The 20,781-nt window shown below is 51.2% G+C and overlaps 1 protein-coding gene across 6 annotated transcripts in view; it reads right to left on the bottom strand.

Annotated features, from left to right (window-relative positions):
- LOC147731260 (UDP-glucuronosyltransferase 1A5-like) overlaps positions 1 to 20,781 on the bottom strand; it is a 629,871-nt gene that overhangs the window by 139,624 nt on the left and 469,466 nt on the right. The window contains exon 1 of one of the 6 annotated variants that reach the window (XM_086956280.1): positions 11,485 to 12,327. The exons of the other annotated variants lie outside the window; for them this stretch is intronic. Within the exon in view, the coding sequence (XP_086812406.1) occupies positions 11,485 to 12,312 (828 nt within the window). The 5' untranslated portion in view covers positions 12,313 to 12,327. Of the gene's footprint in view, positions 1 to 11,484; positions 12,328 to 20,781 lie in introns of those variants that run through there. 6 annotated transcript variants of the gene reach the window in all.

The raw sequence follows: 20,781 nt of genomic DNA, 5'->3' as shown, positions 1-20,781 counted from the left end.
GAAGTGGATAGGCGGAAAGGCGTACAAGAGACCGCAACTCAACTCGCGACAAAAAGCAGCGCCGAGCGAGTGCCGCCTTGGAAATTCCAACGCGCAGAACTGATGACTTGCGCGTTCTCTTCGGTGGCAAATAGATCGAACCAAAGCTCTCCCCACTGCCGAAAGAGACCTTGCACCACGTCCGAGTTCAGATGCCATTCATGATCCATCAAGCACCAGCGGCTGAGTTTGTCAGCCCTGGCGTTAAGAGAACCTGCCAGGTGTTGAACCACCAAGGTAATGCATTGATGTTCCAGCCATATCCAGAGGCGCAGAGCCTCCTGACATAGGGTCAACGGCCCCACCCCGCCCTGTTTGTGGCAATGCCACATGGCAGTGGTGTTGTCTGAACACCTGCACTACACTTTCCCGGACAGAGGGAAGGAATGCCTTCCGTGCAAGTCGGATCGCCCGATGCTCCAAAAGGTTGATATGGAGCCGGGACTCCGCCGGGGACCAGAGGCCTTTGATCTCCGCCTCTCCCAAGTGGCCTTCCCAACCCAGGAGGGACACATCCGACACCACTGTGTGCTCCGGTTAGGGAAGGGAGAGGGATCTGCCATTGACCCAATCCCGATTCGTGAGCCACCAGTGCAATTGTCGTGCAGTGCCGTCCGAGATCTGGACATGATCGGACAGGTTGCCCTGATGATGTGCCCACTGGAACTTCAGATCCCACTGCAGAGCCCGCATATGCCATCTGGCATGTTGCACTAGCAGGATGCAGGAGGCCATCAGGCCCAGTAGCCGGAGGATCATCCGGACTGAAACCCGGGATAGAGACCAAAAGATCGGAATCATAGCCTGAATATCCCAGACTCGCTGCTTGTGAGGATAAATCCGAAACTGCGTCGAATCCAGAACCGCTCCGTGTAAGGGGAGCTTCTGAGTTCAGGTGGAACTTCGGCATGTTGATGGAAAACCCCAGCAAAGGCAGGAGGTGGGCCGTAGTCTAAAGGTGAGTGACGAGTGTCTGGGGCGAACCAGCCTTCAACATCCAGTCATTGAGGTAGGGAAAAACTGACACCCCTAACCTGCGCAGATGAGCTGCAACCACCGCCATCACCTTGGTGAACACCCGAGGGGCGCTGGTAAGGCAGAAGGGGAGCACGGCAAACTGAAAATGCTCCTGGCCTACCATGAACCGCAGATAACACCAGTGGGCCGGTAGGACAGGGATGTGAAAATATGTGTCTTGCAAGTCCAACGCTACCATCCAGTCTCCAGGGTCGAGGGCAGCCAAGACCTGAGCCAGACTCAACGTCTTGAACTTCTCCCTCCGGAGGAAGCAATTGACGCTCCTGAGGTCCAAGATGTGGCGCAAGCCCCCCTTGTCCTTCTTGGGGATCAGAAAGTAGTGGGAATTGTGAGAAGTTGGCCTGGTATATAATGCTCACTAATTCTAGTGATCACTTTGTACCATGCCAAGCAACCTTTATGATGATTGGTTGTAATTCAACCTTGTAGACCAGTTATCCTAGTGGTAACGTGGACAAAGCAGTCTTAGGCTAAACTCTGAAAGGCATGTGAAGCCAGCTGTATTACCATACACAACCTCCTTGAATACCAAATGAAAGGACACCACACAGATATATATTGAAAATATATATTGATTTATTAACTATAAAATACCCTGGACTCTTTATGAGCACAGAAGCACAAGCGTTAAATCACAAGACAGTTTAAAATACACAAAAGTTGCACAATATGGATGAGCCCTAGGGGCCACCTAAACCATATACTAAGAAAGTGGTATAAGAGATACCAATCAGAACGGAAACAGGCCTAGGGCCTTGGGAATCGCTGGAGCTATTCGAGACTAGCAGTGACTAAGTCGGGAAAGGCCCGCGGGACTCGGGTGCAGTGTTTAAAGTGCACGCACTCACCAATGTAAAGTCTATGGTGCGTAAAAAGTACAAAGTTAGTTAGTTCGGAACCTTCCGAGTGATCTAGAACGCTGAAACTTAAGACACAGGCCCTTGAGATGTGTACCAGTGTGGGAACACCGGCGGAGCTGAGTTACCTCACCCACAGGAAGCGGGTGCACAGGGTCGAAGTAGTGTCGGGTTTCGTCATGCTGGTCGATGGTGCTTGGAGCTGAAGATGCTGCAGGCGGCTCGATGTGAAGAGTTCCGGTGGATCCAAGGGTGGATCTGAAGTTGTGAAGACCTGAAAGCAGAGGGGACAATGTTCAAAGTCACTAGCCAGTGACTACCGTGGAACCAGATTGGAACCAGGCGATGTAGGGTGCAAACAGGCGTTGAGGTGTAGCTTCTCTCTGCAGCCACGTGGACACCGGGGGTCGAGGACGTCCAGGAGTCGGTCACGAGCTGTCCCACGCAGGCTTCTCGCTGTTGGCGGTGTCGGCAACTTGATCGGAGCAAACAGGCCTTGGCTAATGCAAGCCACGCAGGAATCGAAAAATGCTTAACACTCGGACCAGCAAGGTCAGAGCGAGTGCTCCTTTTCACAGGAGCTTGGGCAAGTCTGGAGCAACCAGACCCGCAGTGTAGTTTGTCGGTTTCGTCGCCAAGATGGCCGCTGACCACGTGGCTAGTGGCCGGGATGGCGCGTCGAGTGGCACAATGCAAAAGGGCCCCACGCAGATCGTGGAGATGCTGGAGGGCTCTTCTTCGGTGCAAGGGCTGCTCAGTGGTGGGGGTTCTCAGTCCCCAAAGCACAACGTCGAGGATGCCTCGGTTGCTGCGCAGTCAGCTTTTCGAGTGTCTTCCAAGAGGTCCGGTCCCACGTCACTCGGTGCCTCCACGGGTCCCTTCTTTGCAGGGACTGTGGATCGGGCTGTGAGAGGTCTGGGAGTCTGGGTCTTGTCAGGCTCTGGGCTCGGGCTCCGGCGGGAGGCGGCGGCAAAGCAGACGTTGAGTTGCTGGTTGGTGCCTGCTTTCACAGGGTGGCCACTCCTAGGCCACAAGGGAGATTCTCATCAGTCTTCTGAGCAGCAGAATGTCGAAGTCCAGTCTTCTTCTTTATTTCAAGTTGATTCAGGATGATCTGCTGTGCCATGGCACTGCTCCCACTCTTATTCCCAATCTGAGGGGTGGATCACCTACTAGGTCCCTCCTCTGGGAGGAACCAGGAAGGGGGGCAGTTACACCCCCTTTCCTTTGTCCAGCTCCTCGCCAGGCCTGGGTCTGGAAAGTCCCAGGACCGGTTTGGACTGGCTTATGCACGGGGACACCTTGTGTGCCCCGGGCATGTCTCAATCTATTCAGCCCTGTCCTACCCAATACACAAAACCCTGTCTGGGGTGGTGCTCGCACCTCCCAAGGCAGGAAACCCTTTGTCCAGGCTTCCCTCGCTGGAAGGACTCCCAGCAGCAGGGGGCCAGACTTGTGTCTGTGGTGGCAGCATCCATTTTGCGATGCTGAGGCTCTGGTTAACTTTAACCGGGGTTAAGGCTACACACATGTCGTGTCCCTCTAGAAGGGTGGAATGCTATCCCCGTCGACAGAACTGTCGAGGGGATAGTATTCCAATTCGTATGACACCTTACTCGACATGTTTTGATAAAGCCAAACCAAAGATAGCATATAACCGCGAGGATTATAATGCACTTAAGAGTATATGGTATGGCAATATCCCGGAACAGCTTAGGGAGTGGTTCCCGACAGCTGTAGACAGGCTCAGCTCATGCTAGAGCACCATCTCACATATTTCCAAGCACTCTGCCTCCAGGATTGATGAGGCCTTCCATAGGAGTGGCTGATAGGAACATATGTGTCCAGTTTAAGGTTAGATATAGGGATACTATATCTAAGTAAGAGGTGATTACACCAACTTACCCCAGCTGAGTGATCAGCCAGTTGTGTCAAAATATGGAGGCTAGGCCAGGGGTGGCACAATACATGCTGCAGCCCCTGGTAGGCCTTGGATGCACCTATGCCCTGGGTACCTATGGTACACTGTTACAGGGGCCTATAAGGTGAACCAGTTCCAATTATGTTATGCACCTAGGGTACATGGAGTCCATTTTAAGGAGAGAGCAATCAGCCTGGGGCCCTGAATAGCAGGATCCCAGGCCAACTATGTCAAAAACCAGCTAAACACCAGGCAAAAAGTTTGGGGGTAACCATAGTCAGATATCCACCTTCCTACAGGAATAACAACCATGTCCTAATTCTGGCCCAGGAACGTGCTCGATGGCTCCCTTGGTCAAGAGAACATAACTTCCTGTTGGAGAAGCGCGAAATGATCCCCCGACATGCGGTGGAACTGAGACGGCATGGCTGGGGGCATAGACTCGAAGGGGATGGAGTAACCTCTCCGGACGAGTTGCAGCACCCACATGTTGGAAGGGACAGAATGCCAGTGGGGGAGGTGATGAGGAATCCTGACACCCAGAGGCATGGGGTGCACCCCAAAGCTCGGACTAGGAAGGTTTTGAGGCGGATGCTGCGGAGGTGGACTGACCCGCCCGCTGGCCCCCTGTGCCGCCAAGGCAGCCTCCCCGCTTACGGCCGCACTGAGTTTGGTTCTGCACAGGCTTCGGAATGAACGAGCAGGTAGGGGCGCCCCTTCCGTAGTCACGAAAGGAACACGTGGCTGGGCGCGTGGTGGAGAGACCTAAGGACTTGGCCGTAGCCCGAGAGTCCTTGAAACGCTCCAGCGCACTGTCCGCTTTATCACCAAACAGGCGAGTGCCATCAAAGGGTATGTCCATGAGTGAGCTCTGGACATCGGACGAGAACCCCGTAGATCTCAACCAGGTGTGGCGACGAAGCGCCACAGTCGTGGAAATAGCTCTACCTAGTGAGTCCGCGGTGTCCAAATCACACTGAATGGCGAACTTAGCCGCATCCTTACCCTCAACCACAGCCTGGGACAGCACAGCCTGTACCTTTTCAGGACACTGAGGCAACACCGGAACAACGGTGTTCCACACCGTGTGGGAATAGCGGCCTAATAGACATGCGGTGTTCACCGACCGCAGCCCCAAGCTGGCAGAGGAGAACAACCGCTTGCCAACTGCTCCAGCTTCTTAGAGTCCTCATCCGGTGGAGCCGTGGGAAAGGCACTCTGGGACGTCGAAGCTTGAATGACCAGGCTCTCAGGCGTATGATGAGTGGTCAAAAAGGCAGGGTCACCCGGTGCCGGGCGATGACGCCTGGCGACGTTCTTATCCACAGGGGCCCATGTGGCTGGCCGCGACCAGGTGCCCAGCAAGATGTCAGTGAGGGCGTCATTAAAGGGCAGCAGTGGCTCCGAGGAAGTGGACGCCGACTGGAGCACCTCAGTGAGGAGATAAGTCTTTAGGGCCACCGTAGGGAGATCAAGGTTAAGGACCTCAGCTGCCCGTCGGAGCACCACTATGTACGAGGCACCTTCCTCCATAGTGGGAGGGGGGAGAGGCAAACCCCGGATCAGAGGAGACGTCGAGGTTGCCAGCCTCCTCCAAGTCGTCTGCCAAATTCTGCTCAGAGTCACACTGATGCGCAAGAGGGACCTCCGACTCCTCCCAGTCGTCCTCCACCGTGGGCGGCGCCGACTGCGGGGCAAGGACCGGGGAAGGAACAAGCAGCGTCGAAAGCGGCGTCGAAAACTGCGCCGGGCACGGCGCCGTATCTCAATTCGGTTCCCAGGCAGGGACAAAACTGGCCAGGAACCGGGGCAGAGGCGGAAACAACGGCATCCACTGCAGTGTCGCAGGCGGAGCCGAAGGTGGCGCTGGGGCCGGAGCCAGAAGCCTGGGACCCGGTGGCGCCGTGGTCGGAGCCAACTGCGCAGGATCCTGCGGAGTCGGGGCCGGAGCAGCTGAAGGCGCTGGGGCCGGAGCTGCTGGTGGAGTCGAGGCCCGGCAGGATCCTGCCACCGGACCGTGAGCCCAAAGGTGCACCGGCGGGAGCCTGAGGCCTAAACAGGCGGTCCATGGCAGCAAGAATCTCTTCCACATGTGTGGGAGTCGCCGACGGACCAGGGTAAGGGGGGTAGAATGCGGAACTCCCATGCTCCAAAGGAGCCGCAGGGGGTGGAACTCCAGGCCCCCTCGTCCGCATCCGGGGACCGACGGGGGGACGTCAGAGAGCGTCTATGCTTCTTCGACTTCTTTTTGTGTCGTCTCTTACCCGAATCCAAGGGTGAAGACTTGGAGCCCGAGAAGCGGTGATGGTGGACCTGCAAGCGTTCTCTAGAACGGCCCCTGGACCGTGAACGGCGCTGGGACGAATGCCAAACTTCAAGCAACTTCCGGAACCGCTCCCTTAAGGCTTTCAGGCTATGGCCCGACAGTCCAGACAGGACCAGGATTCATGGTTGCGCTCCAGGCAGTAGACACAGATGTCCTGGGGGTCCGCCGCCGACATATTGTGACGGCAGGCCCCACAGCATTTAAAACCAGGCATCCCTACATGCACCAGAGAAGACCAAGAAGAGACAAAAAGTCCCCAAAAAAATAGTCAAAAAGTGACTAAAGTACGTGCTCTAACCGGATTGCCGCTTACTTGCGCGGAAAAAGAAAGAACTGATGTCAGCGCGCATGGGTGGCGCCTAAGTAGTCTCCGTGTTGTCATCTCGGTGCTTACGCCAGCGAAGGACGCGGAATCGCACGACGCCAGCCACCTACTGATGCGCAGAGGTACTGCTAGTAAAACTTTATGGATCCAGTCTGACGCCTGGGGATATTCTAAGGTAAATAATCTATCACTAACATGTCTCTTTCAGATATGCAATGGTGCCAACTGGTTACTTGACTGCCCTATATCAATGGGGACACAGGAAGAACATGCCACATCACACCAAGTCAGAAAAGGGGGTGGTGATGAACGGAGTGTCTGAATTAAGCAGGCCACTCTTACCCAGTCCAAAGATCAGGGCTTGATCCATCACCGTTATTTATCTCACTGCCCCATCCCAGCTCAGAACCTGGCTATATGCAAATCAGTCTGTCCCTGGCCCAGTGCATCATGGGAACAGGGCAGACTAAACTACCAAGCCAATTCTTCACCAGAAAGGAGACAAGCTACCGGGGACCGGTTTCTGGCATTTCAGCCGTCTTCGGCCCGGCTTGCTTGAATCCTGATGGAGCAGTGAGAAAGGGACTCATGTCTGAGTATACCCTGCCACACCTATAGTGGCCAAAAACGATTCAGAAAAGGGGGTGGTGATGAACGGAGTGTCTGAATTAAGCAGACCACTCTTACCCAGTCCAAAGATCAGGGCTTGATCCATCACCGTTATTTATCTCACTGCCCCATCCCAGCTCAGAACCTGGCTATATGCAAATCAGTCTGTCCCTGGCCCAGTGCATCATGGGAACAGGGCAGACTAAACTACCAAGCCAATTCTTCACCAGAAAGGAGACAAGCTACCGGGGACCGGTTTCTGGCATTTCAGCCGTCTTCGGCCCGGCTTGCTTGAATCCTGATGGAGCAGTGAGAAAGGGACTCATGTCTGAGTATACCCTGCCACACCTATAGTGGCCAAAAACGATTCAGAAAAGGGGGTGGTGATGAACGGAGTGTCTGAATTAAGCAGACCACTCTTACCCAGTCCAAAGATCAGGGCTTGATCCATCACCGTTATTTATCTCACTGCCCCATCCCAGCTCAGAACCTGGCTATATGCAAATCAGTCTGTCCCTGGCCCAGTGCATCATAGGAACAGGGCAGACTAAACTACCAAGCCAATTCTTCACCAGAAAGGAGACAAGCTACCGGGGACCGGTTTCTGGCATTTCAGCCGTCTTCGGCCCGGCTTGCTTGAATCCTGATGGAGCAGTGAGAAAGGGACTCATGTCTGAGTATACCCTGCCACACCTATAGTGGCCAAAAACGATTCAGAAAAGGGGGTGGTGATGAACGGAGTGTCTGAATTAAGCAGACCACTCTTACCCAGTCCAAAGATCAGGGCTTGATCCATCACCGTTATTTATCCCACTGCCCCATCCCAGCTCAGAACCTGGCTATATGCAAATCAGTCTGTCCCTGGCCCAGTGCATCATGGGAACAGGGCAGACTAAACTACCAAGCCAATTCTTCACCAGAAAGGAGACAAGCTACCGGGGACCGGTTTCTGGCATTTCAGCCGTCTTCGGCCGGGCTTGCTTGAATCCTGATGGAGCAGTGAGAAAGGGGCTCATGTCTGAGTGTACCCTGCCACACCTATAGTGGCCAAAAACGATTCAGAAAAGGGGGTGGTGATGAACGGAGTGTCTGAATTAAGCAGACCACTCTTACCCAGTCCAAAGATCAGGGCTTGATCCATCACCGTTATTTATCTCACTGCCCCATCCCAGCTCAGAACCTGGCTATATGCAAATCAGTCTGTCCCTGGCCCAGTGCATCATGGGAACAGGGCAGACTAAACTACCAAGCCAATTCTTCACCAGAAAGGAGACAAGCTACCGGGGACCGGTTTCTGGCATTTCAGCCGTCTTCGGCCCGGCTTGCTTGAATCCTGATGGAGCAGTGAGAAAGGGACTCATGTCTGAGTATACCCTGCCACACCTATAGTGGCCAAAAACGATTCAGAAAAGGGGGTGGTGATGAACGGAGTGTCTGAATTAAGCAGACCACTCTTACCCAGTCCAAAGATCAGGGCTTGATCCATCACCGTTATTTATCTCACTGCCCCATCCCAGCTCAGAACCTGGCTATATGCAAATCAGTCTGTCCCTGGCCCAGTGCATCATGGGAACAGGGCAGACTAAACTACCAAGCCAATTCTTCACCAGAAAGGAGACAAGTTACCGGGGACCGGTTTCTGGCATTTCAGCCGTCTTCGGCCCGGCTTGCTTGAATCCTGATGGAGCAGTGAGAAAGGGACTCATGTCTGAGTATACCCTGCCACACCTATAGTGGCCAAAAACGATTCAGAAAAGGGGGTGGTGATGAACGGAGTGTCTGAATTAAGCAGACCACTCTTACCCAGTCCAAAGATCAGGGCTTGATCCATCACCGTTATTTATCTCACTGCCCCATCCCAGCTCAGAACCTGGCTATATGCAAATCAGTCTGTCCCTGGCCCAGTGCATCATGGGAACAGGGCAGACTAAACTACCAAGCCAATTCTTCACCAGAAAGGAGACAAGCTACCGGGGACCGGTTTCTGGCATTTCAGCCGTCTTCGGCCCGGCTTGCTTGAATCCTGATGGAGCAGTGAGAAAGGGACTCATGTCTGAGTATACCCTGCCACACCTATAGTGGCCAAAAACGATTCAGAAAAGGGGGTGGTGATGAACGGAGTGTCTGAATTAAGCAGACCACTCTTACCCAGTCCAAAGATCAGGGCTTGATCCATCACCGTTATTTATCTCACTGCCCCATCCCAGCTCAGAACCTGGCTATATGCAAATCAGTCTGTCCCTGGCCCAGTGCATCATGGGAACAGGGCAGACTAAACTACCAAGCCAATTCTTCACCAGAAAGGAGACAAGCTACCGGGGACCGGTTTCTGGCATTTCAGCCGTCTTCGGCCCGGCTTGCTTGAATCCTGATGGAGCAGTGAGAGAGGGACTCATGTCTGAGTATACCCTGCCACACCTATAGTGGCCAAAAACGATTCAGAAAAGGGGGTGGTGATGAACGGAGTGTCTGAATTAAGCAGACCACTCTTACCCAGTCCAAAGATCAGGGCTTGATCCATCACCGTTATTTATCTCATTCCCCCATCCCAGCTCAGAACCTGGCTATATGCAAATCAGTCTGTCCCTGGCCCAGTGCATCATGGGAACAGGGCAGACTAAACTACCAAGCCAATTCTTCACCAGAAAGGAGACAAGCTACCGGGGACCGGTTTCTGGCATTTCAGCCGTCTTCGGCCCGGCTTGCTTGAATCCTGATGGAGCAGTGAGAAAGGGACTCATGTCGGAGTATACCCTGCCACACCTATAGTGGCCAAAAACGATTCAGAAAAGGGGGTGGTGATGAACGGAGTGTCTGAATTATACTCAGATGTGAGTCCCTTGCTCATTGCACCATCAGGATTCAAGCAATTCGGGCCGAAGACGGCTGAAATGCCAGAAACCGGTCCCCGGTAGCTTGTCTCCTTTCTATATGAAAGATGTAGGAGGGTTTGTAGTATTTCACATCTAGGATATTTGGAATTAGTAAAATAGAGGACATATCAGTAGTGAACTAAATGCTAATGTGAGAACTGATGCAAAAAAATATGATCTGGCTGACAAGGAGGTATTTAAATACCTACTTCCACCAAACATGTACCATGTAAAAGAACAGTGGCGGATTCTGCCTTGCTGGAGGATAGACTATTGATTGAACCCCTCAGGAGGCAATATCACTCATATAAAAAAAAAAAAAACATTGACGGAGACCTACAGACGACGTTATGGGCCCAGTGGGAAAAAACGTGGGATGCCTTAAGGATAGGAAGATGGTAATTAGCTCTCCAATGGACGTTGCAATAAAAGAAGTGTTCCAAATAGTTCAATTAAAGCTGTTGCACAGGGCTTACTTAACCAGGACGCTTTTGGATAGGATTGGGAGTGTTCCTACAAATCTCTATCTTAGAGGATGTGGTCAACCATGTAGCTATCTCCATACATTCTTTACATCTGGAGTGAAATAAAGTTATATAGGTATATAAAGATCTTCTTTTGGCTTTGGGCCTTATGGTAGCTGTGTGGTAGGCAGGACCTAAAAATGGGGAGACTAAAATACTCCTCTGGTCTGATCCAAGATGTAATTCAGAATGTCTCAAGCCAATAGCTGAAGTTTCCGAAGCAAAAGAAGAGAATGGCTGAAGGAAGGTTACCAAAAGTACAAAAGCAATATGTTCACCATGAACTGCTACAGTATCAGACAGGTAAAACCGAAAAAATACAACGGTAGCAATTCATAACCAAAATGCCTACCAGTTGAGAATATGGGTTGGTGGCTAAATGTTAAACGGAGTAGAGTAGTAGATTCTTCATTCTACATCACCCAACAGATAGCAGCAAAAAGAACTCCTTAAATGTGTGTGAGTAGTTCAAGGAGGTTGAGATTATGTGCATCTTTGAAAGAGCAGAACGCTGTGCTTTGTTGCAGTGCCGCATAAAGAACCCTCAGCAGGCCTTCACAAGCTTGAGGCCTAGACAGGTCTCGGTCAACAGTGCCTCAGTTGTATCTTTCACCTATTCTTCGTATGTTTGTCTGCTCGAGCCATTCTCTTTGATTTGTTCTGTTTTTCCATGTACTTATTACCGGTTTTTCCTTCTGTAGGTTACACCCACTTCCGTCACTCTTTTGTACCACTTTACCTTTCTTTCTCGTTCTTACTCACTCCTTGCCCACGCTCTGCCTTCTCTTTTTTTCTCGCCAGTTGTCCCTCTCATCAAATTTTGACTGTCCTCTCACACTTTCCCATCTAATCCCCACTGCTTCTATCATTCATTTCTCCTCTTATACCCCAATATATTTCTCTTATTTCCATTTCACCGCTCTCCACCTCAAAGTCACTGAATTCTGTGCAAACTTACTAGTGGCCACCCACCTGAGACAGGGGCTTCTTCCCAACACAGGTGATTCCTCCAATCAAGACTATGTTGGGAGTGACGGGGCGAGGCAATTCGTAGACAAAGTCAGCCCTTAGTAGCCAGAGCGAGGTGCTGCTAATGAGTTCCTGGTAGGTCACCTTCCTCTCAAGGCGCCGTGAGGCGAGGAGCTCGTATGAAGAGTAGAGTTCATGGCAGAGCCACCATTCCGGGAGGGCGACAAGCATGTACTTCAATCGCTGGGTAAAGTCCATGTGGTGCGTGTGGCCTGTGAACAGCCTTGGGGAGAGGAATGAAGGACCTGGGCACTGAGCGGCCTCATGGTTGAAGCCACATGGAAATGTTCTCGAGAAGAATACAGACGGCCTAGATAGATACTCAGCCACTATCTGCCCACAAGGAAACATGGGGTCCATGAGAAGGACATCGAACTGACCCTCCTGCAGACTCTGGAGCAGCTCTAGGTCATCCACCAAGTGCCGACATGCCGAGAGCATCATTTCGGTCATGTTGACTATGCGCTGATACAGGGGGAGGATCTGTTCGAGAAGGGAGTCTTCCTTCAGGATGGAGTGACTGATCGACTTGACCTTGGACTCCCAGTACCCTTTGGTGTAGGGCACAGAGTAGGACTTCACAGTGTAGGCGTGGGGCGGCCCTGTTATAATGCTAATGTCCGGCACCAGCAGAACAATCTGGTGACCTCGCTGCCCGAGTTCCCTCACTAGCGGGCTCAGACTGGGCCACTGACCCCCATCCTGCAGCACCACCAGCAGCTTTCCACCCTCGACGAGGGTGGTCACAGTCAAGATCAGAAGCCAGGCCATGGTCCAGGAGGAAGACACAGAAGCCATCAGAAGAGCGCCACCCGGTGGCTGACAGCTTCTCTTGCACGAGGCGCTAGGAGCACTCCCAGGACAGGGCCGAGGAGCCCCTTACCATCAAGTTGGGCTCGTCTTTAACAGGTGGGAGTTGGGCTCACACCCAGGGAGGGCGCCGACCTGCCGCAGTCTCCCAATGACGCAGGTCCAAAGAAAGGGGTGTTTAAACACTTGCTCTGAAGGTTACGGGCGTCCTTGTCTGCTTTTTTTGTTTGTTTATGTTTTCATGGCGCTCCCTAATAGTGTCTTCCTATTCCTACATTTTCGATCAATAGACAATTGAAGAGGTCGAGTGGGAGAGGGCGCCACATGCGGATTCGCCCAGGGCGCTCTCGGAGCACAGAGCAGATCAGCTTATATCAACCACAGGTAATCGTATCTTATCAGGTTCACGTCAAAAAGGCGTCCACGGGCAGGTGCGTGCGCAGAATCAACACCCCAGACGCTCCTGTTTCGATTATGGAGGCGGGGCGAGGACTCACATAAGATAAACAAGCAACAAGCGGCCTTACGAGAAAAGAAAACTGCGCAAACTCTGTAGAGAGACGCGTCTCAAGCGAGCCTGGCTCAAAACACCACCCTGAAGCAGTACAAACAGAGACGTAGCAACTCAGGTCTCGAGACGCACTGTAAAGCTGACGTGTTTACTGATTCACACTGTCGGTGTGTCGCACTGTTTTAGCTCTTGACAGACTCTCACGGTGCGAGTAAGGAGTATTTAGTTCTCATCAGAGGCGCAACTAGAGCCAATTTTCGGGTGGTTGGGGGCGGGCTGAGGCAAAATTGGGGGGGAGGGGGCTGAAACTTTAATTAATAGGCAGAGGTCTTAAAGACCTGTGAAGTGCTCTGGTGCGGCGGTGATTATGCCCGGGATGTGCTGTCTCATCCCGGGCTGCCACACACGACGGGGGGTGGGAGGGTGGGGGTGGGGGGACTGAAGCCCTTTCAGTCCAATGGGTGTTGCGCGCCTGGTTCTCATCACGAGGCGGGTCAGTCCATTGAGAATTACTCTGCCGCTGTGTCAGCACAAAGCTCAAGTGGTCCCACTGGAAGTTTCTTTGCATCCTGGGATCTTTCGTTTTGTTTTGAAAGATACAAGGATGGGATAAAAACCCACTACATGCAAATGCTACTGGATAAAGAGTCACAACGGACGGAAGATGGAGCAAATGGTGTCACCAGGCTGCTACGTGGTGTCAGAAGAGAGAATAAATATTCCTGAACCCAGGGCTTTAAGTGGGAAAAAAAAACTGGGGGTGCTCTAAAATGGGCGGGGAAACCACTTAAAGGGGCGTGGCCAATCCAAGTAGGGGCGTGGTCTAAATCAAGATAACTAGCATTGTGTTAGGGCTGGGGCAGGATCACGCAGACTAGTTCCTCTCTCTGCGTTTCAATTATTGCTTGATTACACTGCAGCCTTGACGCTCAGTGTGAAAAGTCAGAGCAGGGTTGTGCTGGAGCGGGCTGCCTGTGGTCGTCTCTCTCCTAATCATCCCATGAGGTGAAGGCTGGCACCAATACGACGTTGCACATGTGCTGCAGGAAGGGAAATCCTGAGAGAAAATGGCTCTCTAAAGCTGCGTTCCTCCTACAACGCGGCTCACCTGGCATGCTCACTATCTCCACTGCTCAGTGGTGAGCAAAATGAGCATGCGCACATCGATGTGCATGCGCTCACTGCAGTCGAGGAAAAAAAAAAGAAAACAGACTACCTTTGGAGGCCTGAAAATAGAGCCTGATAGAGACCCATTTTGAAGCCCCCTGAAAATAACTGCCAGTGCTCAGACCCGGACAGACCCGGCCCACTTAAAGCCCTGTACCAAACATACAACACAAACCGTGCTCTGCCAACCAAAACTGAGAATGAGCAGTTACATTAAGCACCTTATATCAGCAATAACGTGTTGCACAAAGTACATGAAACAAATGCACTTTTAAAACTGCCTGACTCTAGGGCCCAAACTAAGCCTTGACATATGTCAAAGTAATGTAGCACACATTAGCTTTGTTTGAGTGCTAGGATGTGGGGGGCCTTTTTTGTGTGCCATTGGCAGGGAAAGTTTCATTTACCATCCAGTGCTTCAAACGGGCATGTGCTCTCCTGTACAGAGTGCCCACACTTTTGTAACTTGAAGGGGAGAGAAAGAGTACCAGCACTTCGCAGCAAACATCCGTTCTGTAGGTAGTAGGTACGTGAAGTTTTCTATTTCCATGAAATCAAATGGAGTCCCCAAGCACAAAAAAACTCCTGTCACCACCCCACTCCTGTCCCAAAGGGCAGGTGCACATCTTTGCTTTTCCTCATTCGCTGTCAATCCTTTTCAAAATGGGGGTGAGGCTGTTCAGCATTGGCTTACCCCATCTCTGCACGCGCTGTTAATGAAAGGATCGCAGGTACAGTTGGAAGGGTGCAAAGTGACTAGATCCGAAATAATTGTGAAACTGTCCAGACCTAGGCAGAAATACACTTGGTGAAAGGAGCCACCCAAATGTACTTTTCATTTTTGTTGCAGCCGGTACCGAAGTGCGAAGCAGTTGCAGCAGGTGGGGGCAGAGGAAGGGGTGACTGTGGTTTTTCGGCTGGGGTTATGAATGTTTATTTACTGCCTGCACGTTGTTTTTCAAGTGTCTGCCCAAATTATGCTCATCACTTTATATCAAATAATACGGCGAAGGAAGCACACTCGTAGTTTGAATAAAATTTGAGGGCATGTTGTCGTGCCTTTCTGATCCAAGCCAAAGAAAATGCAGTAATTAAATGAAAACGCTGTTCTATTTGGACACACTGCCTTTGGGGTAGTTTTGTGATCAGTTATGGAGGTTAGAATGCAAGGTTAAGAAGCGCTTTTTCACATGCACAAAATTAATTCCAAGGACTTTTACATGATCCTGTGCCAGTTACCACGCAGTTGCTACTGCTCGTCTTCCTGCAAGATGGAGTCGTGTCGTGACCCGGTGGCACTGCTACTCCTGGCTTCTGCTGCCGAGTAGTGGGGGCGAGGAGACTGGAGAGGGAGTGTTGTGAGTTCGGGGACAGCTATAAAAGTGAAAGCGCGGTAAGGGGCGCTGTGAAAAAGTAAGATGTCAGTTCTTCTGAAGTTGTTTGTGAGCATGGGCACATCATGTGCATGCTCTCACTGCTGTCAAGGAAAAAGAAAAAGAAAACGGACTTCCTTTGGAGGCCTGAAAACAGAGCCCGATAGAGACCCGGTTCCAGGCCCCCTAAAAATAACTGCCGGTGCTCAGACCCAGACAGACCCGGCCCACTTAAAGCCCTGCCTGAACCCCTGCCTACTGGCCATCCACCACGTTTCATGGATTCAGAATCCATCAGTTCGCCTGCACATGGTTTGGGCAGTTATATATAGTGTTGTGCAAAGTTGCCCTAAATAAAAGAGCAGCATCACAGGCAGCCGGAAACTGTCCCCACTGTCGTGATAAAACCACTCAAGGCAAATGGTAAGACTGACGCTGGTAAGCAGCTGCCTTTGTTTCCTGCTTCGACCCCACCACCTCCATCCCAAACAAAATATACCTACTTGTTTGGCACTGCCTGCCATACCAACCTCTGGCAGCCCTCAACATTTTGAACTCCTGCAGCACGGAGCGTGGGGTGGCACAGCGCCTTGTGGCCGTACACTCAAAACATATTCGCAGAGGTTGGCACCCGTCTGCATGCCTAGAACACTGTTACGCGGTGGCAAGGCTGCTTAAAGTAACCATGACCTACTGGGTGATGGCTACTTCTTAATACATGAGACACCAAAGCATCAAAAAACAGCAGGACTTTTAGGATGTTTACTTGGAATATCTCTTAAGCTAGACTGGAGCCAGAACTCTCACGTTCACTAACTCATCTGCTCACACATTCACCTCAGTAACTTCAGTACCCACTCCAGAGACCTCTCTGTAACCTACACGTCTCTCATGCCTTAAATGTACATAGTTTGTGAGTAACTAAAACTTATATTAGTCTGGCCTGCCGGATCTGCTCTGCCAGAAAAGGTATTGCCTTCTGTGAGAGAGAGGGAAGCTTCTTTTGTTACTGCTATATTGCACCATTTCTGTGAGCGAGTACAGTTTAAGTTGCTGCTCCCAGTTAGTACCTGTCCTGTGATGGGAAAGGTTTGTGCTGATTCTATCCTAGCTGTACTTGTCCTGTGGAGTTGGGAAGGTTGCACTATTTCTCCCCAATCTGTGCCTGTTCCATAAAGAGGAGTGCTTCCAATGTGGTTATCCTACCTTACAAAAATACAAAGGATATTTTCAGTGCACTTGCATAACATGCTTAGGCCACTTAGAATTTTTTGTTGGACCAATGACAAAAACCAGTTAATGGGCCCTGAACCAGAGACTTTCTACCAAAGCACACCGAGAAGAGATTATATACACTGCAGACTGTAAACATGTGGTTGGGAGTCTCAAATAGAATATTCCCGAGACTCGAATTGAGACTTTTGTGGTTCATTCTCCCCTTCTTTTTGATTGATGATAACTTCTCTGTACACCTTTTATTCTCACACTCACAAAAACTAATATTAAAGCAGCCATTTCAGGGTGTTACGTTTAGCATAGAAACCCCCCTTCATAAAGGTCACTGTGGAAAGAATGCAATGAGCACTAACCTGAGACATAGGCTTCCTTCTAGCACAGTTGATTCCTCCTATGAAGACCATGTTGGACATCAGTGGTTGCAGAACTCAAAGGCAAAGTCATATCTCAGCAGCCAGAGCGAGGCCTCACCTAGGAGCTCAGGCGCAGATATTTCCTGCTGAAGTAACTGCGAAGCCAGGTGGCCATACAGCGCGCAAATATTATAGCAAAGTCCCTTTGCGAAGAAGCTGGACATCATGTTCTTTACACACTCAGAAAACATCATGTGGTCGGTGAAGCCTGTAAACAGCCGAAGGACATAGGATTTAGGACTTGGGCACTGAGTGGCAGCATCATTAAAGCCACATAGAAGCGCTCTCAGGAAGAAGACGGACGAGATGGAGAGGTATTCAGCCACTATCTGCCCACATGGAAACAGGGGGTCAACCAACAAGGCATGAAAATCACCCTCTCGCAGGTACTGGATGAGCTCCCAGTCATTCAGTAGGTGCTGACAGACTTAGAGCATCATGTCGGTGACGTTGTATGCTCGCTCATACACATTGATAACCCTTTCCACAAAAGATAGTTCAGTAAACAGTGCGCTACTCATCTGGCTGATGTGGGACTCAAAATCTTCACCTGTGTGGGACACTGGGCAGGTCTTTACAGTGTAGATGTCAGAAGTTCCTATCAGAAGGTTGACCTCTGGCACCACTACAGTGATCTCGTGCCCTCGACGCTGCAGCTCCTCCATGACAGGCCGCATGCTGAGCCAGTGGCTGCCATCTTGGGGCACCACCAGCTTCCCACCATTGGTGAGGCTGGACCAAGCAAAGAATAGGACCACGACTGCAGCCCACGAGGCAGCCCTAGAAGCCAATCTGTGGCAGAGAGGTTCTGCTGCGAAACAACGGAGATCTGCTCTCTTTAGGGCAGAGCGGAGTCATTAGAACCTCTTGTCTGGACTTAAAACATTCATTGCCCTCGGGGAAACAATGACAGAAAATATTTTGGCAATTCCCCATGCCTCATTGTGTAACATGAAATGTGATCATGTGCACCCTTGCCCTGGGTGTCAAGCTGAATCAATCAATCAAACAGATTTATTAAGTGCAACACTATCAACTCTAGGGTTATCTGGGCACTCTGCCTCCGAAGAGCCAGGCCTTTTTTTTGAAGTTTGCCTGCTAGGAGGCTGTCTGGAGCGGGAGATGAAGGCTATTCCAGGGCTTGGCAGTGATGTAGGAGAAGGAGCGGCGACGGCTGTGACGGACACTGGGGTGTGAGTGAAGAGAAGCGTAGATATCTAGAGGGTTGGAGAAAGTTCAGTTGATGGTTAATATAGACAGGCCCTAGGTTGCGGAGGGCTTTGTAGATGTGTATGCGGATCTTGAACTGGCATCTCTTCTGAATGGGGAGACAGTGGAGGTCTCTCCGGTAAGGGGCAAAGTGGGTTTGTTTGGGGAGGACCAGTATGAGTCTGGCTGCAGCGTTCTGTGTGGTCTGGAGTTTTCTGAGGGGCAGGGTGGAGATGCCGGTGAGAGGGCACTGCCGTAGTCGATGCAGCATGGGATCTGACGTCTTCTGCGTGGGGGGTCATGTAGACGTTGAACAGGGTGGGGCTGAGGGATGAACCTTGTGGCATGTTGCATATAATGTCTTTGGGTGCGCAGGTGAAAGGAGGCTGTTGGATGTTCTGTGTGCGTCCTGTAAAGAAGGAGGCGATCCACTTGAGGGCATCTTGCTGCATGTCTATGTTGTAGAGTCTGTTGATGAGCATATTGTTAGAGATGGTGTTGAATGCTGCAGAGAGGTCGAGGAGAATCAGGGCCACCATTTCTCCATGGTCGAGGAGTGTTCTGATGTCGTCAGTGGCGGCGATCAGCGTGGTCTTAGGGCTGTGGTTGGCATGGAATCCAGATTGTGAGGCTTCCAATAGGTGGTTTTGTTCCAAGAATTCGGTGAGCTGCTGGTGATGGCTTTCTTGAGTACTTTGGCCAGGTGGGGGGCCATGGAGATCAGACGATCATTTTTTAGATCATTGGGGTTGGCAGAGGCTTTGTTAAGGAGGAATCTAACGTTTGCATGTGTCCATCTCTTTGGGAAGGTTGCTGTGGAGGTGGAGGTGTTGAGGATGCTGGTGAGTTGCGATCTGATTGGGTTCATTGCGGGGTTGTAGAAGTGGTGGGGGTAGGTGTGAGGGAAGACATTATGGCTAAGGTGGTCAGGGTGGTGAGGGGAGACCAGGTGGTAATGGTTTGACTGATGTTCGCTGGTTGTTAAGGTCATACGGGGTGAGAATGGCGGGTTGGAGGTTGAAAATGTTGTAGTAGTCTGAGAGGGTGTTGCAGAGTTCTTGGGAGGGGTGTGAGGTTCCGTGACAATTATAAGTGGTGTTTTCGACTCGCACGAATATGGTCGAGTCTGGTATCTATGAACCGCAAACGATGAGTTTAGTAAGTGTGCGCAGTTTCGCTGTGCTAACTTAAACCGTTCGTTTGTTATGTGGGTTTTTCATCTGTACCCACGGGTTCCATCTTAGATACGGCATCCATTTTGTCTCTTGCCCTCAAGTAGCCAGCGAACGGACGATGTCCGCTTCGCGACCCTGGGACTCCCAAGATATTTGCGGAAGACACATGTTCTTTGTGAGTGTCTTTATGACGAGGGGGATGCTACTGTAAAGCAGATGGTGCCGCTCGAGGCTCATCTTGCCGCACGGACTTATTGTCTCAGCCGTGCATCTCATTAGGCACGTCCCTTTGATGCCTGTATCTCGTGTTTCTCGATACCTCCCCTTTTACACCCTTTTCCGATCTCCCCACTGTCTCCGTCTTCCCCTGCACCTGTCTTTGTTCCTATTTTCGATCTGTTTTACTGCTGATTGGAATTTGCTACTGGTGGGAAGATGGTTTTTACAGTTGGGAACCGCCAAATGTTTCCGCACTTATGTTCCGGGCCTTGTGTGTTTCAAAGTGACCAAAGCGACCCCTCTGGGGGATAATTGTGGGAACCGGGTTGTAAACTTTTGTGTATCATGTTATCCTATGGGTAAAAACTGTATAAAAGGAGCGATCCACAGAACCACTTTGAAGCAGTCTCCCCAAGTTGCACGCTGTGTACTTGTCGTGATCTCTGTGTTCCCTGCAGCAAATAAACCTTGAATCTTTGACGCCGAAGGAAGTGTCCCGTGTCTCTGTGACTTGTGCGCCGGAGCAGGTTACCCACGAAGGTTTCAGGTGTTGTGCCCTGGCACCGCTGGGTCTTAAAGAACCCAGTCCTTCAGTTGGCGCCCAACGTGGGGCTGCATCAGTGGTACCGGTCCAAGCCCGACGATCGTGAGGAACTTCGTGTGAAATCTCCGAGGGAAGGTGCACTCCGCTTCATCGATCCTGTTGTCGAAATAAGTGGCCCGAAGACTTTTCCCGCGAAGATTCCCGCCTCCTGACGGCTGCGACGGACTGCTGCCCTGACTGTAGACCTGTTTTGGCGCCTGGCGTAGACCTCAGTATAGCGAGACGATTGACGGGCCTTCCTGGTGACGCCATCGATTTCTGAGTTAAGTATTTGTGGGTCGCTCCCATAGTTCTTGGTTGTTGACACTTTAGCTAGTGTTTTTGTTGTTAGCGCTGTGTGAGTGTTTTTGTCGGTGACACTTTGCTAGCGTACTTTGTTGTGTTGTTTGACGACTGCAGCCGCCAAAAACCGAGGGTTTTGTTCTTTGCTGGGACTTGGTAAATCCCGTAACCCTTGAAGTTTGTGAAACTCGGCTAGTGTGCAAGATGCCTGGTCGCAGTACTTTGTTTAGTTGTTTCAGAC

This window comes from Lissotriton vulgaris, chromosome 2_1 (genome assembly GCF_964263255.1).
Source record: "Lissotriton vulgaris chromosome 2_1, aLisVul1.2, whole genome shotgun sequence".
NCBI classification, from domain to species: domain Eukaryota; kingdom Metazoa; phylum Chordata; class Amphibia; order Caudata; family Salamandridae; genus Lissotriton; species Lissotriton vulgaris.
The sequence above is the reverse complement of the archived record's forward strand: the minus strand, read 5'-3'. Positions and strand labels throughout refer to the sequence as shown.